We start from the raw sequence: 17018 nt of genomic DNA, 5'->3' as shown, positions 1-17018 counted from the left end.
AGAGACCAAGCTCCTCCAGCCTTTCCTCATACAGGAGATGCTCCCTTAATCATGTTTGTGGCTCTGCACTGGACTCTCTCCAGCAGTACCCTCTCCTTCTTGAACTGCAGGGCTCAGAACTGGACACAATATTCCAGATGCAGTCTCAGATCCAGGTGTCTCTGTATGACAGCCTTTTTCTCAGGCGTGTAAACTGCATCACTCAACTTGGTGTCATCTGTGAACTTGCTGAGCATGCACTCAGTCTCACTATCTTTGTAACTGATGAAGATATTACACAATACTGGTCCCAGTACAGACTCCTGAGGCACACCACTTGTTACAGCTGTCCCTCCAGACATTTAGCCATTGATCTCTACTCTCTGGGTGTGACCATCCAGCCAATTCCTCACCCACCAAACAGGCCACCCATCAAACCCAAACCACTCCAATTTAGAGAGAATAATGTTGTGAGGGCCTGTGTCAAAGGCTTGACAGGAATCCAGGTATACAACACTCTTCCCAGGCACACAGATGAGGATGACAAGTTGGTAGTTCCCAGGGACTTCTTTCTACCTTTTTTAAAACGGGTGCAATATTTCCCTTTTTCCAGTCAACAGGAATTTAGGTGACTGCCATGACTTCTCAAATATCATGGAGAGTGGCTTGGCAACAACGTCAGCTAATTGCCTCAGGACTCTGGGATCTGCATCTGATCAGGTCCCATGGACTTATGTATGTTCAGATTTTCCAGAGACTGACTTTTGCTGTACTAGACCAATCCAAGAGAAAGCAAAGAGGGTCTGAAATGTTTAACACAAATTAGGCAAGATGGACTTTGATTTGCCAATAGTTTAGCATACCGTTGTTCATATAAGTGATTCAAGGCCACTATAGCCAAGACCAGCAGTGTTTGCATGTAACAAAGAACCAATATGGAACCATAGAAACATTTTGGTTGGAAGAGACACTCAAGATCACCAAGTCCAACCTTTAACCTAACTTTGGCACTAAACCTGGTACTTAACACTAAATCTATACTTCTGTAAACACCACCAGGGGTGTTGACTCAACCACTTTCACGGTCAGATGATCCCAGTGCTTCACAACCCTTTTCATGAATATTTTTTTCCTAATATCCAATCTAATCCTCCCCTGGGGCAGGTTCAAGTGTTTAGACTCATTCTATCACTTGCTGCTTGGGAGAAGAGATCAACGCTCTCCATGCCACAACATGTTTCCAGGGACTTGGAGAGAGACAAAAGGACCCTTCACCAGATTTGTTGCCTTTCTCTGAACTCTCTACAGCACTTCAATGTCCATTTTGTAGAGAGGGGTCCAAAACTGAACACAGGATTCAAGGTGGTGCCCAATACAGGGGGAAAATGACTTCCCTAGTTGTCCTGTACTCCTGTTGGCCACAAAAGTTTTGATATAAACCAGGATGCTGTTAGCCTTTTTGGCCACCTGGGCACATTGCAGCCTCATGTTCAGCCAGCTGTTGATCAACACCCCTAGATCCTTTTCCAACAGGACAGTTTATAGCCCCTCTTCCCCAGGCCTGTAGTGCTGCCTGGGATTGTTGGGACCCAAATGCAGGGCCCTGACGTGGCCTTGTTGAACCTCATACAAGTGGACTCAGTCCAACGATACTGCTGGTACCAGATCCCTCTATATGGCCTTCCTATCCTCCAGCAAATTAAGACACCCACCCAGTTGGTGTTGTCTGCACATTTACTGGGTGCACTCCATCCCTGTGTCCAGGGATTATGTAACAAGAAATGCTTAATTCTACCAGTGCACTTGAGGGACATAATAACTCATTTGTACAGTATCTGGCACATTCACAACAGTAATGCCAGGTGTGAACTCTGTCCAAAAGAGAGGCAGTGATAGCAGATTTTCACCTTGGAAATAGTATCAAAAATTTTCACAGCTCATCAGGAAAAAGATGAAAGTCCTACATGGGCTATGGAGTACATTTTCAATTCCTTTTCTTTTCCTTTTGTTTTTCTTTATGTACCAAACATAACAGATTTCTTTCCTCTGGAAATTAAATGAAAAAGAGAATGATGGAGATATTGTTAGCTGTTTCATAAAATTCATTTTTTAAATAACTTATATTTAGTTATTTTTATTACATCTGGTTTACATAAAGCCTACCTGAAGTTAAATGGAAAGGCATAGGCTCAGCTATACTGGCTGATATTGCCACATTCCATGGTGACTGTTTAAGTTATTCACTGACATTTGCCTCCTTAATATATGCAGAGAAACAACAAAAGACATACAAACATACACAGGGGTTAATTGTATTTTTGAAAGTTTATTTGCTTTGCATAGAGGAAATCTTTAACTTTTCTGAATTTCTCAAGCACATAGAAACCTCAGGTAATTTTTTCACTTTGGATACATAATGACAAGAAGATATATTAAACCTCAGTGTGTAAAACCTGTGTTTTATGAAGAGAGTTGAGGCATATATGAAGAACTTCTTTAACAGAGCTTGAGTGTATTGCAGGAACAGGAACCTCAGTTATCACTTCCACATAAAGCCACCAGGATCGTTTCATAATCCCCTTTGAGTTCATCCTGTCAATTTAAGCACAAAACCCCACAATGGTTAGGATAATGGTCTCAAGTGAAATAAATGTCAGTAAACATTCCATATACATGTACCAACCATGGACCCTTCACCTGCATAAGTTAATCACTCGATAATACATATGTGTTAGCCACAAACTGAGCTTGAACCACATACCCTCATTGAAATTATTCCAATGACCTAGGAATAAACATACACATTTCCAGAGTAGAACAAAGGTAGGCCACACAAGTCAAAATCCTGGGAGGCCTCATTGCATAAATAAAGACGAGAAGCAGAGAAGATTTCTGTCCACTGAGGAGCATATGGTTTTCTTCTCTAGGTAAAGTGAAAATACGTTCCTTTATCAGTGTTGTCCAATGTTTGTTAATATATATACACCTTGCATGTAGGCTTATCTCAAACTCAGACTAATCCAACCATAATAGCTGATTCAGCATAGTTTACTTTTCTGAGACATAAGAATTGTTTAGTGTAGCAAATCTATGCCTCAAGGCATTTGGATGTAATAAAGACTTTAGAATATGCTGAGGTGATGTGATTGCATATCAAAGTAGACATCACACACACACTACTGGTGGAAGACTAAGAGTCATCTTTGGCACCTACCTGAAAAAGTAGCAGACAGCGATAAAAATTAAAGAGGTATTTTGATGTATGTGGGTAGTATGTTTCTACTCTAAACAAGGTGTTTATTTAGTTTTGTTTCATTTTTTAACGTTATCCACTAGCTTCGACCAACCTGCTTTGCAAGTTTAGCTTCTTTCTGGTCCCTCACTGGCTTAAATTTTCTGGAAATACTTTGGGTGTTCTGTCCCCTTTAAGAAGGAGGATTTACTTAAGTCACCTGGAAAGCAGGTGTCATAACTCTCAAGTTAACAAGGTGTTTCTAGGATTAGCTCAAGTGTTAAAAGCCAATAGGCAGTTGCACCAACCATCTCCCACAGAGGTCTTAGTGTAGTCATCTCCACTCTTCTGCCAATGTACTTTTTCTCTGCCCCAGCACAAGAAGACGGTAAGACGATATTCTGAGACACGTGGCACAAACATTGCTATAGCTTTGGCGACAAAAACTTTGCCCTTGCAATGTCGATCATGGGGAACCTGGGTTACTCAGCTACAATGAGTTACTCAGGAGGACTTGGTGACTGAGAAGCAGAAGAATTTACAAACCTCTACTGAGCTTCCGAAATAATTTACTAGTCCTGTATTTCATACATCACCTGAGAGGAAACTTACCATAATGGCTTGGCAGAGAGAAATGCCATACATCTTCTTGTAGTAGCCTTTGATCTCATTCATATCCACTTCATGGCGTGAAACCATGATTCTGATGAGGTCTCTGTGCTGTGTCCCAAAGCCCTGCATAAAAGTAAAAGGAAAAAAAGAAGTTAAAAAGTTTTTCTGTCATTGAAATATATTAAAGCAGGTTCTGAGATTTCTTTCTGGGTGTACACAGCCCACATCCCATTCCCTTAACATCTCTCAGGAGGGATTCCTCTCATATCCCCCTTCTGTGCCCTATGTGCACAATTCACTTCTGGCAGCCTACCTCCAATCCTGGATTTCCTTTCTAAGCAATTCTTTACCCGTTTTCTAACAAGAGACTCATTCTTCACAGTGATTGCTATATGCCAGAGTCAACGTAGATTTCACCGCCTTTTAACTTTTTTTTAGGTGTGTGATGAACCTTATTTTCATAAAGATTCACTCGTTTTTTTCATCTACCGTTTCTAACCAATTCACTGGAGTTATGAAAGTACCTGTCTGCTAAAATGTTTCAGGAGCTTGCTAGGTGCCATAGACAATCTAGACTTCCCTGCCTTTCAGTATTTTTTTAGGAGTGCAATGAACTCACAGTGCTCCTAGCCAAGTCACAGGAGTATACTAGACCATTTCAGGATCTCCAACTGACTCACTCAGCCCAGGTTCCAAATTTTCCAGAAGGACCACGGATGGCTTGCCAAAGATCAGGCTTCTACAGCGCTCCTGTCCTGACCTGTAAGTGCTTTTCTATTTAATTTTCATTTATATTTTTCTGGTTTCATAGAAAAGTTCCAGTTGGCCTTCTGTCACTGTCTAGAGTAAAAGATAAATGTGTGGATGTACAGATGCCTTCCTGAATACCCATAGCAACAGACAGCTACTCCTATGGAAAGACATGCAGAGGTTTCAAAGGAAATAACAGAAAGAGAGAGAAGAAAACACTGAAATTCTTTCTGTAGTCCTGTTTTATCACATAAAGAGTTTAGAGATCTCTAGATAGCTGGTTATTTTTCAGCTTACAAAGCACCCCATCTTTACAAAGGGAAGTTCTCTCTCTGGGTTACCTTCATTGCCATGTGGAGTTTTTCAGCAAAGAAAGCTGGTTTGCTTGTGGCACATTTCACTGTAATGAAACAATGAGACAATGTCACACCTCTGATACATGTCACGAGTAACAAAAGGCAAAGAATATCCTATTTATCTCTTTCTTTGTTCCCTGTCTTCAAAATATGGGAGATTTAGCGCTTCCTTTCCTCTATCTATTCTGAAAATAATTCAGTAAGGAAAGAAAAATTGCAAGACTGTGCTCCCTAGTTTACTGCCACAAAATTAAGAAAGATGTTGCAGTTCCCAAAAAGAAGGAAATGAAAACAGAGCTGGAGGTTCAGATCTGGTGTTCTGTAAAGCAAGTTACACTGAATACTTGCCCTTCACTTGTGGTGTTTAGGGGCATCTGATGGGACTGATTCCTTAATCCAAAGCTCCCCTGACCGTGATACAAAAACCGAGAACAAAATGAGTGTCTGGCTTCTGATTCAATCACTCATCTACTGGTAAGAGGGACTTAAGTGAGTGACTGCCTCACTCTATTGTTCATGAGGATGATGGCCTTCATGTATAGCTATATTCCAAACCTTCTAAGGGTGTTTTCTAGAACAACCTTACAGAAGGAAATTTGCTACATTTTTAATAATTGTCTATTTTAAATGTCTTTGAATAAAATTCAGAGGCGTTCTGGCTTTGTTTTTCTGGAAACATCTTGAACACATTTGGATCTTTGATACATATTGTGGTTCTTCTGACAGCTCTTTTTGGCATATTGACTTTCTGTAAGGGTCTTCCTATGTTGATAACACATCTGTTCTTACAAGAGCTTTCTCTGTATCAGGAGAGATATTTCTGGTCACTCATCAACTTGAACTGACTTTAAATAACTGAAATAAATCACTATCCTCAGACTAGACTTTCCAAAGTATAATTTAGCAAATTTCTCAATGAAACACGATAAGACCAGAAGGGCTTCATATCAGAGCAATTGTGATGGAAGTAAAAAATAGGTTATGGTATGGTCAGTATATCTACTAGTTTACGATCTGCAGAACCACTTACCAAGGGCGGTCAGGCATTTCTCAATATCACCCTTCATCTCCATATCCACTGCCTTGTTCATGTCATGCTTGCTGTATTTGGTGTACTTCTGAAAGACTAAATGAGGGAAGAAAACTCCATGAGCAGTGATGAAAATACAGTGATCTCTCTGAATTGCCTCTGCCTTATTCTGCCCTCACTGCTGCAGCAGTGCCCACAGATGACTGATCGCAGGCCACCTTTCTCCTATTTCCTGGCCATCACTGTGTAAAGAACAGTGTTACTGCATGGCCTGGGTGAGTCAGCGTAAGGAATGGGACTTTGTTGATATGGTAGCATTGGTGTTCTCACTGGTAGGGACAGAGGTGGTCTAGTGACTCCGCAGGACCCTGTGACATTAGATGATACATCCCCACCCAGGGCAAACTGGCCGAGGAGCAGTACCATGTGGGGAACATATAGAACCCCCACCACATTGATCCTTTGGCCTTGTGTTCACTAGCTCTGTGAGACCTCATCCAAACAGTTTTGTTAACAACCTAAATGATATGGCTCATCACCGGTATGGAAAGAACAGCCAAGCTGCCAGCAGCACCCTTAGTTAGCAACCATGTGTCCTGTTAGAAAAAACAGCAGCCAGAGTCATGTCTTGATAATCTGTACCTTCCCTGAGTTCATGAGTAGGTCATATTCAAAATACAATCTCTGTAAAAACAAAAATTTTCTTCCAACCTACCCCTTCGGAGATGTGGGTAACTTCTTGCAGTAAGAACAGTAACAAACACATTAATATCTGTCCCTTTCTTTTGCTCTCCTGCTTCATACAAGGCCTGTCATAAAGAAACGAAAGCGGTAAATTTAACATCAACATGGTAAAGCATGAGCAGAAATACTGTACTTCTGAGGCTGCCAGCCAAAAGCAGCCATTTCTTGTCAGTAATGAACTCAAGCCTTTGATGGAATCCATAACAAAGCCCCTCAGAACCTCAAACTAGCTCCATCAAGTAATATTTTACTTGTGTCCTAACTCTACCTAGACGGCACTATGCAGCTGCAAAACCTACCTTTTGACTTTTACAACCACCATCTAGGTCTCTTGGATATATTACGTTCTTGGATGAAGATAATTTTCATATATTTTGGTATGCTTCCAGTCTGCATGGGTGTTTGGGACTAGTAGGCTTTCTTCGGAAAAACAAAATTACCTCTGATATGTTACTCGACAACTATGAAAGAGCAGCCTTAGCACCAAGCACTCCTTGTCTTTCCGGGAGGGAATTAATGGAAAGTAAGAAGCAAATCAGTCTCCTTCCTTTTCCTCACGTCCTCAAACCTCTCTTGAAGTAATAACTGAAGACCTCCTCAGAGCAGCAAAGAAGATTTAACAATACTCTCTCTCTACCAAGAGCAATAGTATTGAAATTTTGAGCTTAGGCAGAGTAGTAAATTACTGAACTTTAGTTTCTAGGGCTGATGACAAAACTAAACTCCTTCTGTAGCAGGAATAAAAGCAGTATTGCTCAGTGGCCTTTTCTTGGTCAGATTTTAAAAAGAATATAGTTTTAAAGTCAATCTACACTTGTATTGTAACAGTGATGTAAGATTTCACAGTTGAAAACTCAGGAAAGACTACTAAGGTTTACCAAGATTTCAACAAAAATAGTCACACTAATGGTGGAAGAAATAAGGGAAAGATCAGTGACTTATTTTAGAATTATTCAGAAAATACTGTGAGCGTTACCCAATAATCCTGAAAGGTTCATCACTTTGAACCTATAGTTATGGACACCATACATATCGATACCAGAGTTCATGTTGGTCAAGGCGTGGTAGCTGGTTCCACCTACACCTGAGCACACCGTAGCCCCTCTATTAAATGATGCTTTACACGACCTAGAAGAGGTTTTGCAGAAATGTTTCTGGAGCTAGATATTAGGATGAAAAATTCATTTTCTTCAGATACCGAAGCTTACTTGAACATTGTAAAATACAGGGCGTTTCAAAAGATGAACACAATTTCAAAGCAAATAGGTATCAAATTGAGTCCATCTTCTTGAAACACCCTGTAGTGTCCCTTCAGAAAAGATTGCTACAGAGTGCATAAATCTCTGTTAGGTACAGAATGCACAAGATGCAGGCAGGACATTTGCAGCCAGAGTTTGTAGTCTCAAGTAAGTCAGATGAAGAAAGACGCTCTCAAGAGTGCCAAGTGTGGTCTCACCCTGGCATCCTTTTCAGCAAGCTCATCATTCACATGAGGATTTTCGCATCGGTCAGCCTATATAAACAAACAAAAAATTAATTTAATTTGTTCTCACAATCATCCAGTTCATCACAACTCGGCATTTTAGAGTTCTGCCCTACCATCCTCATACATAACTCAGGACATAATTGCAGGTAGATGCAGTTACGTCAATCATTCTGTGAATAAAGGTGTATTTTTTTATCAGAGTTCACATTCTAAGGCCATCAGCAACCTATTTCTGAAGTCCTACATTAAAATCCGCAGGAAGTATTGCTTCTCATTGTGCAGCTTAGGGTTTGGAAACTGTGATTTCCTGGCTGCTGGCAATTCAATAGACTCCTTTCTCATTGTTTTGAAAACAAAACCTGAAAATCAAAATGATGCACATGGACGTATCCAAATATTCTCCTCTGCACATGTCCAAGCTTCATAGACATGTACTCAAGAATCATGGAATCCATTTTTAATGGATTTTAAAAGGGTCTTTTATTGGGCAGCTCCAGTGTTTAGAGTCCTCTGATTTTGAACAAATTCACACAAGACTTGTTTGCTCCCTGTCACAGTATCTAACTACTGGAAGCATATCTTAGCAGCAAGCCAAAAGCCTTGACTCTGTAATTGAAAGCACTTCTTCTTCTTCTCTTACTAGTCTATTGACAGAGCTTCATCCCTGTTGTTTTTTCACATTCTTAACAGTTACTACATGCGCACACATACACACACAAGAGTCTTAAAAGCATAACTAATAAACGCTGATAAACATCGCTGGTTTTTGTATTGCATTTGAGATAAAAGCTCAACATCGCTTGGTTAAGAACAGTAACACATGGTCTAAGACATGTAAATTAAAAACAATGCAAGGAAATAGATGTTACCTGAGTGCTTAGCTATTGTGTGCCTTCTCTAATATAGTTATAACAACGTTCATTTTTTATTATGAGTAACATCACTCAAAAAACTTAAGCACAGCATACCTTGGCAAGAGCAACCAAAGCTTTCTGAAAGTCTCCCGATGTGTCAGAGATAATGTCTTGTGTCAGGTCTCTCTTCAGTACTGCAATAAAACCAAAAAGGGTTTGTGGTTCATTTTAAAATTATCAACTAGGTTGACTAGATGATCTCTAAAGGCCTCTTCCAAATGAAACCATTCTGTGATTGTCTGATTTTTTCAGCCTTTTCTTTGGTTCCCACTTAGATATCCCCACTAGCCATGCAGTTTTCTTACTTTCTCTCATTTAGCTTTGAGAGGCAACATATATTTGTCACATGTCCTCTAAGCCCTCAGATGTGTTGTGAAATGGGAGGCTAAATGCAAAATCTGCTAACAAAGTCCTCCTCTAAGGTCTTGTGGGTGGCATTATCTTAAGCTTTTGCTTGTGAAGCACAAACGAAGGTTTTGAAATTATTTCTGAACTGCTTGTCTTCCGTTCTCACCAACACTGAACTTAAGCACACGACTCTTCTGAAAAGTCCAAGCATTACTTTTGGCTTCTATCTGAGACTATTTGAGAGGCAGTCTCTCAGAAAAGTTAGCCCATTGTCTCAGAAACCACCGTTTATGTAGCCGACACTGACTTGTGACAGGAAACTCAACACCAACACAGATGAGAGATACCACATTCTGTGTTAGTTATCTCTTCAAAGATTGCCTGACTTTACTTCACTGGTTGCTCTTACCATGAATGTCACCTTTTTATTTTTTTTTTTTTTTAATCAAGCAGAGATCAACCAAGGCTATTTTACAAGAGAAGAAAAGCAGCTGGATTTTGTTTGCATCCTAGAAGGCGTCTAAATGCATGGCTTATTCCATGAGAAAGCTGCAGTTCTGAAGGTGATGATGTGCCTTTCCCTTCTGAATTGGGATCTACATAAGCCGGAAAAAAAGTCAGTATGACCTCCATCCCCTGCAACTTTATCAAGATTACATGAAGCTTCACTCACAGCCTACCTTGGTGCCTCAGCTTCTCATAAGGAGAAGTGAGGGTATGACTGTAATGTGCCTGCTGTAGCGTTATACCATTAATACTCCTTTCTTGCTCTGAATTACCTTCTTTATAGTATCTGCAGGCTTCTCTGATCTCTTTGTTGTTTCTTGAGGCCAGAATCTCAATTAAGGTATCTTCATCAGTTCCATGCCCCTGGCAAACATGGTTGAATTTTTAGAAATGCTACTTTATACCACAAACTTAACATTTAGAAGATCAGAAATAAGAAGAAAATCAAGGACTTGGCTTTGAAGTCCCCGTGTGGAACAAGAAAGAAAAACGACGAACACTGTGCTTCCATACATTGTTGTGACGGCAGCTCTTTTAGAATTAGTTACATATCACATCTCATGTCACTGGCACCCAAAAGAAGCACCGAAGGGACCAAACAGTGCACATCAAACACATGAATGTAAAGCTTACAAAGAAAAATATTTCCTTTCCCTTTTTGTTTTCTCAAACGTAAACGTATGTTAACACTAGAACTTTCGACCATGGCATCTGCAACCAGTTTTCAGAAGGCAGAAAGAGTTCATTCTCAGAACAGAATACCATTTGCAGCCAATCTCCTCCGAGCCTGAAATTAAGTGGAGATTTCTGGATATGGTTCTGAGAACCCGGCTTACAGGTACAGATTTATTTTACAAAAGGGGGTTCAAATGAAGACAGGACACAAGCTTTAAAATCCAAGTCCATTGTCCCTTACAGTCCCTGACATTATTTATACTCTTCAGGAGAGTTTTTCTCAGAGTCTTTTGACTTACCTTCATACAGGCTCTTAATTCTTCAGCGTCAAACTGAGCGGGAGTTTTGAGCAGAGCCACAACAACGTCTTCCAGGTGGCTTTTCAGAACTCGTTTCATGGCTTCTTCCAGACTCTGTGACAGGAAGCATAAGGAACACACTAAGCTAGAGAGAAGGGTAAAAAGCTGCTGTTCAGCTACAGTCCAAACATCAGGTCTAATCTCTGAGGATTCTTAACCTACATCATTCCTTTAGCTACTAGAAAGAATGGTGAAGCCCTGCTTGAAGTTTTTCATTGGTCTCCTATGTGGTAGTCAAAGTGGCAGGGTTTTTCAGTAAGTACTCCGGAGAGTTTTCACACAGTCAGTTCAGCCATGTTCTCTCATTCACACATCAGAAGAAGACTCAGAATAGGCTGCTTGTTTTTTCAAGAGAAGAAATTGCTATATTGCTGTTATGATTATGACTGACTTGCTTATCTGGATACCATTTTAATTCACCCAGTTATTGCACAGAGGGTGCAGAATTTGCAGTGGAAACCATGGATGTACTATCATATCCTCTTATTTAAATCTGCAAGTCCTGATGTTAAGATTTGGGCTTTCTTCATTCTAATTTGACCGTAACTTAGGGATTAAAAAAAAAAAAAAAATGAAAGCAATTTACAATTTAGACCATTTCTAGAAACATGCGCTTATTTCCAAGATTCTCAGCTGCGAGTACGCGGCTGAGAAAAACATGCAGGCCGACTCAATGTGAATGATAAAGCATGATTCAACTTTATTGCCCGGGATAGCGCATATTTATACCAAATACCATAATTATGCATACTTGTCTCTATCTAATAGGCTTAGCCCTCAAAAGGTTACATTTACTTACTCTACCTACTTGGGTTTAGTTAACTATGCACATTCCGCATTCCTCTGACCATTATCTCTTCAAGAACAATCCGCATTCCTCTGACCCTTATCTCTTCAAGAATATGCAGACCCTGCTTTAGTCAGTACTTTTCCATTTCCCCCCTTCCCCACGGCCTAATATTCAAGCTAACTAAGGCCTACTTATGTCAACTAAAATGGGCTCTGCTCGTACAGTTGCTCAGTGGACTCATGTCCACGCTCCTTGAGCCAATCCCTGACACTCAGCAGTTCCAGGGAGTAGCAGTTACACCCCTCAGCAGCAGAAGAACACTACCTCCTGTGCACCCATCCCCACACCAGTGTGGGTATACTTGTGGAACAGAGTTTTGGTCCTACAGCTTTCCTGTCCTGTTTAATTTTTTTGCTGGACTTAAATAGTCAGAGAGATGCCTCCAAGTCCCCTTCTCCATTTCTCCCTTTCTCCCAGCAGGCTGTGTCCCATGTATTGCTGAAATCTTGGCATTACCAGTCAAGCTGTGATTTAAAGGATCCCCAGGGCATTCAGAAAGATGGAAAGTGAGAATTTTAAAATCTGTTTTTATTTCCAAAGAGTGGCTGCTGTTTTCAAAGGCTGACAATGCAGTTGCAGGCTATCATCATTTTGGCATGGTTTTCACAAACTACGGAAGGCAGAGGACTGTGACTTTTGGTTGTATGAAACCAGAGCTATAGGTGCCATCTGAGCCAGCAGCAACATTGATATTCTGGGTGCAAATTTAAGCTTGGCTTGAATATACTTTACCTTTCCTTTAGCCTTGTGATAGGCAGCTTTGATCTGCTGACGCTGAGCATTTGTTCTTGTAGTCATGATGTCAATGATGGTGGCTTCATCCACACCTATGAGTCACCAAAAAAACAACATGTCTAAGGCACTGCAATTATTATAGTGGTCTCTAGAGCATCCTTTAGCCAAATAATAATTTTTCCATTTTATCATTTACTTTATGTCATATTTGGTTTTTTTTGACACACTAAAGCTTAATCAAAGGAGAAACTAATCACCTACTGACTTACAATTAGTGATTTAGTGAAGTAATCCAACAAATATATTCCCATAGAACACAGAAAACTATGATTCTACAATTTCATATAGGAAGTCTTAAAGTGTTCTGAGTGCAGTCCTCACACTATAGAGGAACTGAAAAAAAAAAAAGTTAGAAGGCATACTCATTTAATCTCAGGACTTTGAACTGGAAAAGGTTTCAAAGTACAGGCAAGTGCCAAGTGAGATTTTCATTACAAGAGAGAAGCACAATAGTAGCATTTGCTGCATTATCAGCATATTCCCTGCCTCCCGCAGGGATTTCATTCAAATCAAATAAAAACCTATGAGTATGGTATGTTATAGTATTGATTGATTCTCTAGAAATTAAATATTTACAGCCCTTCCTTCAACATATTTCAGAACTCTAAGATAGTATTAAGGTTTGAAATTGTAATACAGCATCAGGATGTCAAAGAGTTGAGGTTCTTTACTGAATGGCATAACTGACTGTATTGCCAAGCTCTGGGACAACAGAGGCAAATGTCCTGCTTGCCATTGTCTCACACTCTGATATTTTATTCTGTACAATTCTTGACTTTTCCTGTGGAAGAGTCCTAATGTAGCAGGTTCAGTAGTTAGCCCTCTTACCCTTTGCAGTCATAGCTTTCTCCAAAGCAACAACATCAGCTGATGGATCAAAGTTAGTCTGTTGTGGTACTCCATGGACACATTGTGTACATTTCTGCAGAGGGAAAAAAATAAAGAAAAATAATTAGTGCCCATTCGAAAGAATAATTTTGCGAAGAAGCGCTTTTAAAGGCCTAAACAAACCACATATTTGGGATTGCCTGTTATAGGACTGTGAAGAAACACACTCAGCTTTGTAACTGTAGAGAACTAAACAGGCTCAGTAATGGATATGTTTAGGATGTATGTATTCTCTTCCCACCTTTTACGTTAAGCAGAAAGTACTTCCTATATTGTTTTAGGCACCTGAAGAGTTGGTTTCCACAGGAAAGTTGGTTTCCATGGGAAAATACTCTGTAAATGTCATGGTAGGCAATTATGTCCAAATTTTAAAGGCTCTGCAACCACAATGAAATCCTACAGGCACTGCCAATGAAGTGCTATTAATTTCCCCACTCATCTGATGCAAATTGGCCGTGTGTCACATTAAGGGACTTCACAGCTGATTCATCTCTAAGGTTACAAGCCCTTCTTGCATGTAAGGTCTTGGAGAAGTTTCAAGTCTCATCCTACGAGCAAGTGGAGAATTGTTACCCAGCTTCTTTGAAATTTCAGATGTAAGCCACACTGTCTTCACAGGCATTATCTACTAGCTGCTTTTGGTGAACCTATTCCTAGATGGGCGCTCCCTAGTCAATGCCTAAAGTGGTCTCAAAATGACTATGGGTGATAAATTCCACTACATGATAGATCTATCATGTGGCTTGCCCCAAATCAGCAACATGACAAATCAACTTACTACATAGAGCCTATAACCTGGTAGCATGACCTCACCAGAATCCCCCTTACTATGATATACGGTGAGATTTTTTAAATAAGGAAAAGCCCAAGCAACCATGCAACGTAACAAACAAAAAAGAAAATAAAAACCACCAACATAAAACAAAACAAAAGAAACAAATCAAAAAACAACAAGCACCAAAAAAAAACAAAACCAACAAACATAAACCAAAACTAAACATTTAATACCAGAAAATAAAAAAATAATACTCAAAATAAAGCAAAATGTATGTGAAAGGCCTTGTCCAGCTTATGCCTTTATATCACTTCTAGGAGTACGTGAATAATGCTCTCAAAATGCGAAAATACTTACAATACATTCCTGCTCCAGATTTTCCATGAACCATGCCTGTTTCAGAAATTCTGATACCACAGCCATGTTGACAGAGTTTCTGGGAAGAGACACATTATGTGTCAAATAATTTTTCATCAAGTTACAAATGATTTCCATAATTTTGTTTCCTTTTGGCAGGTGACACAATGCTCCGCAATTGCTTGAATGTCCCTAAACCCTTATCTACTTGCAGAAGTTGTGGATTAGAGATAGAACAGCATGAAGATGCATCTCTTTCCATCTAAAGTGCAAACAGCTCCTGTAAACAGTACCCAGATCCAGGAGCTATGAATTCTGTCAAAACAGTATTTTAATGTAGCATGAAAAGGACTGGAAGAACTGACGGCTTTCTGCCCTATATTTTCTGTCTCTTTTGAGATCAGGATGAAGCCTACAAACAGGGGGATGAAAAAAAATGCATGTAACTAAAGAGTGGTGCAAACAGAAGATACTGCAAACAAGTGTGACACTTCTTTCTCGTTACTCCATACTGAGTGCCTATTTGAGAGTTATTCCCTTTAATAAAATATAATCCAGGTCGTGTGTTCCACTTCCTCAACTGGAATGTGTAGAGGTCCCGTTTAAAAGAAAGTGGGAGCAAGCACTTTCAGTTTCTCAGTTTGAAGAATATACTGATTTTTATGCACTTTATCATTCCCAGTTGGAACAACCAACATTTCAACTGGACTGAAAAGCCAAAGTGAGATCCAAGTGGGAAGTCCTAACTGTTGCTTCACAAGAATTACTGCACTGGTGTCTTCTGTCTAGCTCCCAGTCCCCAGAATAAGCACCCTAGAATGGGATACATGCACACTTTTAGAAGTTTTGAGAAAGTACTCAATATTTACTGAAAATATTTGAAGACACAAACTCAGCTTTTACACTACAGTCTGTGTCAAATAACACCATTTCTCCATGCCTATTGAACCACCAGAGATACACTCTCTGGTTACTGTCCAATGCTAGACACCAGGATGAGGATGTAAATTAAGGTCTTTACACCCTGTCAGAAAAACAGGCAGTAGATCTAACACAATAATTAATTTTATGGTGGGAGAGTCTACTGAATAGGAATAAAAACATAGATAAAAACACTCTCATCTTTGGAAGATTTAGTGGAAAGTTTTAGAGAGCTAACACCGGATGTTAGATCCTGTATCAATGAGGATTTGCCTGAGCTTTTCCTCGCAATACCAGGGGTTTACTCTTCTGTTTCTAGAAGTTTGCTTTGCCTCATTTTCTTCACTTGCATGAGTGAAGAGCCTTCTACAGTCCCTCACAAAAGCTATTGTTGAACTAACAGCATTTTTGAAGTTTCCATACGATGCACCTTTGTTTTCCAGCAAAACAATTTTTACTGCATATTTCTACAGCAGTCCACTACAGAGAAGAGAGGATTCATAGGAAACAGTCAGCTCCAAATTAGTTTGCTTGCAATCTTTTAGGTTTTTTTTCTTTTTTGTTTTTTCCATTTCCTTACATGCATTGTATAAAAGCAGTATCTGTCCATACCCTTCTGTCTACATAAAACATTCCAAAATTTCTCCTGCTCACATCCATCTTTTCCCATGCCAGCAAATTCAATGAGCAGAATGTTGCACCAGGTCACGACATATTTAGCATACAATTCTTAAAGTTTGCAGCAAAGAACTACAAAAACTTACCTTCTTCCTCACAGACACTACCTTTCAGGGCAGCACCAGTCAGGAGTAAGAGAGCTGAGGGCTTGTCATGCTTTTATAGCACTGCACGAGTGACCCCACCCAGCAACCACCATGTTCGTACCACCCCAACCATCGGCTGCTTTTGCAGCAACTAAATCTGGGTGCTTACAAAGCACAAATCCACACCAAAAAGTCACTGCAAAATTATGTGCTGGAGACAGCAGGAGCACATTTCAGATGGGAAATGTCAATAAATGACGATGCTTGACATGGCATTTCTCAGATACTGCTTATGTCACTATTTTGAGACAAAGGTTAACATAGTATGGAATACGGTTTCTGCTGAGACAAACAGAAATGATCAGTAAAAACTGAAAAGAATAATATTTGATTTTGGTAAACTGCCAGATTTGGTCTTGCCAAATATGCTTCTTGAGGCAGGTGATAACAACTGAAGTGGGCAGATGGACTTTCCCCATGAAATTCATCTTACACAAGGTGACAGCAAAATGTGTTAGGAATTTTGTTGGATGTTGGGACAAAGATCAACAGCCTTTCCATCTATTTCCAAGGCTGATGCCTCCCCTGCAGTATCACTGTGTTTGTTCTACTTGGCATGCTTTGAAGAAGTCTTAGTTTGGGGTGTATTTGGGAGATGATCATTTGAGACAGGTCC

General features: G+C 39.9%; 1 protein-coding gene across 1 annotated transcript; it reads right to left on the bottom strand.

The window, feature by feature from the left end:
• Positions 1-2285: 2285 nt before the first annotated feature.
• On the bottom strand, positions 2286-16422 carry LOC135577292 (annexin A1). The gene is made up of 13 exons (XM_065046000.1): positions 16343-16422; positions 14658-14736; positions 13466-13559; positions 12575-12669; positions 10933-11046; positions 10231-10321; positions 9158-9237; positions 8160-8216; positions 6675-6768; positions 5960-6055; positions 4915-4973; positions 3824-3946; positions 2286-2571 (listed from the first exon to the last, which is right to left on the bottom strand). Exons 2-13 carry the CDS (start codon positions 14721-14723, stop codon positions 2512-2514), a joined length of 1029 nt encoding a protein of 342 aa, XP_064902072.1. The 5' UTR covers positions 14724-14736; positions 16343-16422; the 3' UTR covers positions 2286-2511.
• Positions 16423-17018: the final 596 nt, after the last annotated feature.

Source organism: Columba livia, chromosome Z (genome assembly GCF_036013475.1).
Source record: "Columba livia isolate bColLiv1 breed racing homer chromosome Z, bColLiv1.pat.W.v2, whole genome shotgun sequence".
Taxonomy (NCBI): domain Eukaryota; kingdom Metazoa; phylum Chordata; class Aves; order Columbiformes; family Columbidae; genus Columba; species Columba livia.
The sequence above is the reverse complement of the archived record's forward strand: the minus strand, read 5'-3'. Positions and strand labels throughout refer to the sequence as shown.

Bases quoted from the DNA above. Each gene is read 5' to 3' on its own strand.
- LOC135577292 (XM_065046000.1), bottom strand. From the start codon at position 14,723: ATGGCTGTGGTATCAGAATTTCTGAAACAGGCATGGTTCATGGAAAAT. The intron at 9,238-10,230 runs GTAATTCAGAGC...GTTTTATTGCAG, and splicing joins CTGCAGATACTATAAAGAAG to TACTGAAGAGAGACCTGACA. The intron at 3,947-4,914 runs GTAACCCAGAGA...ACTTTTATGCAG, and splicing joins AACTCCACATGGCAATGAAG to GGCTTTGGGACACAGCACAG.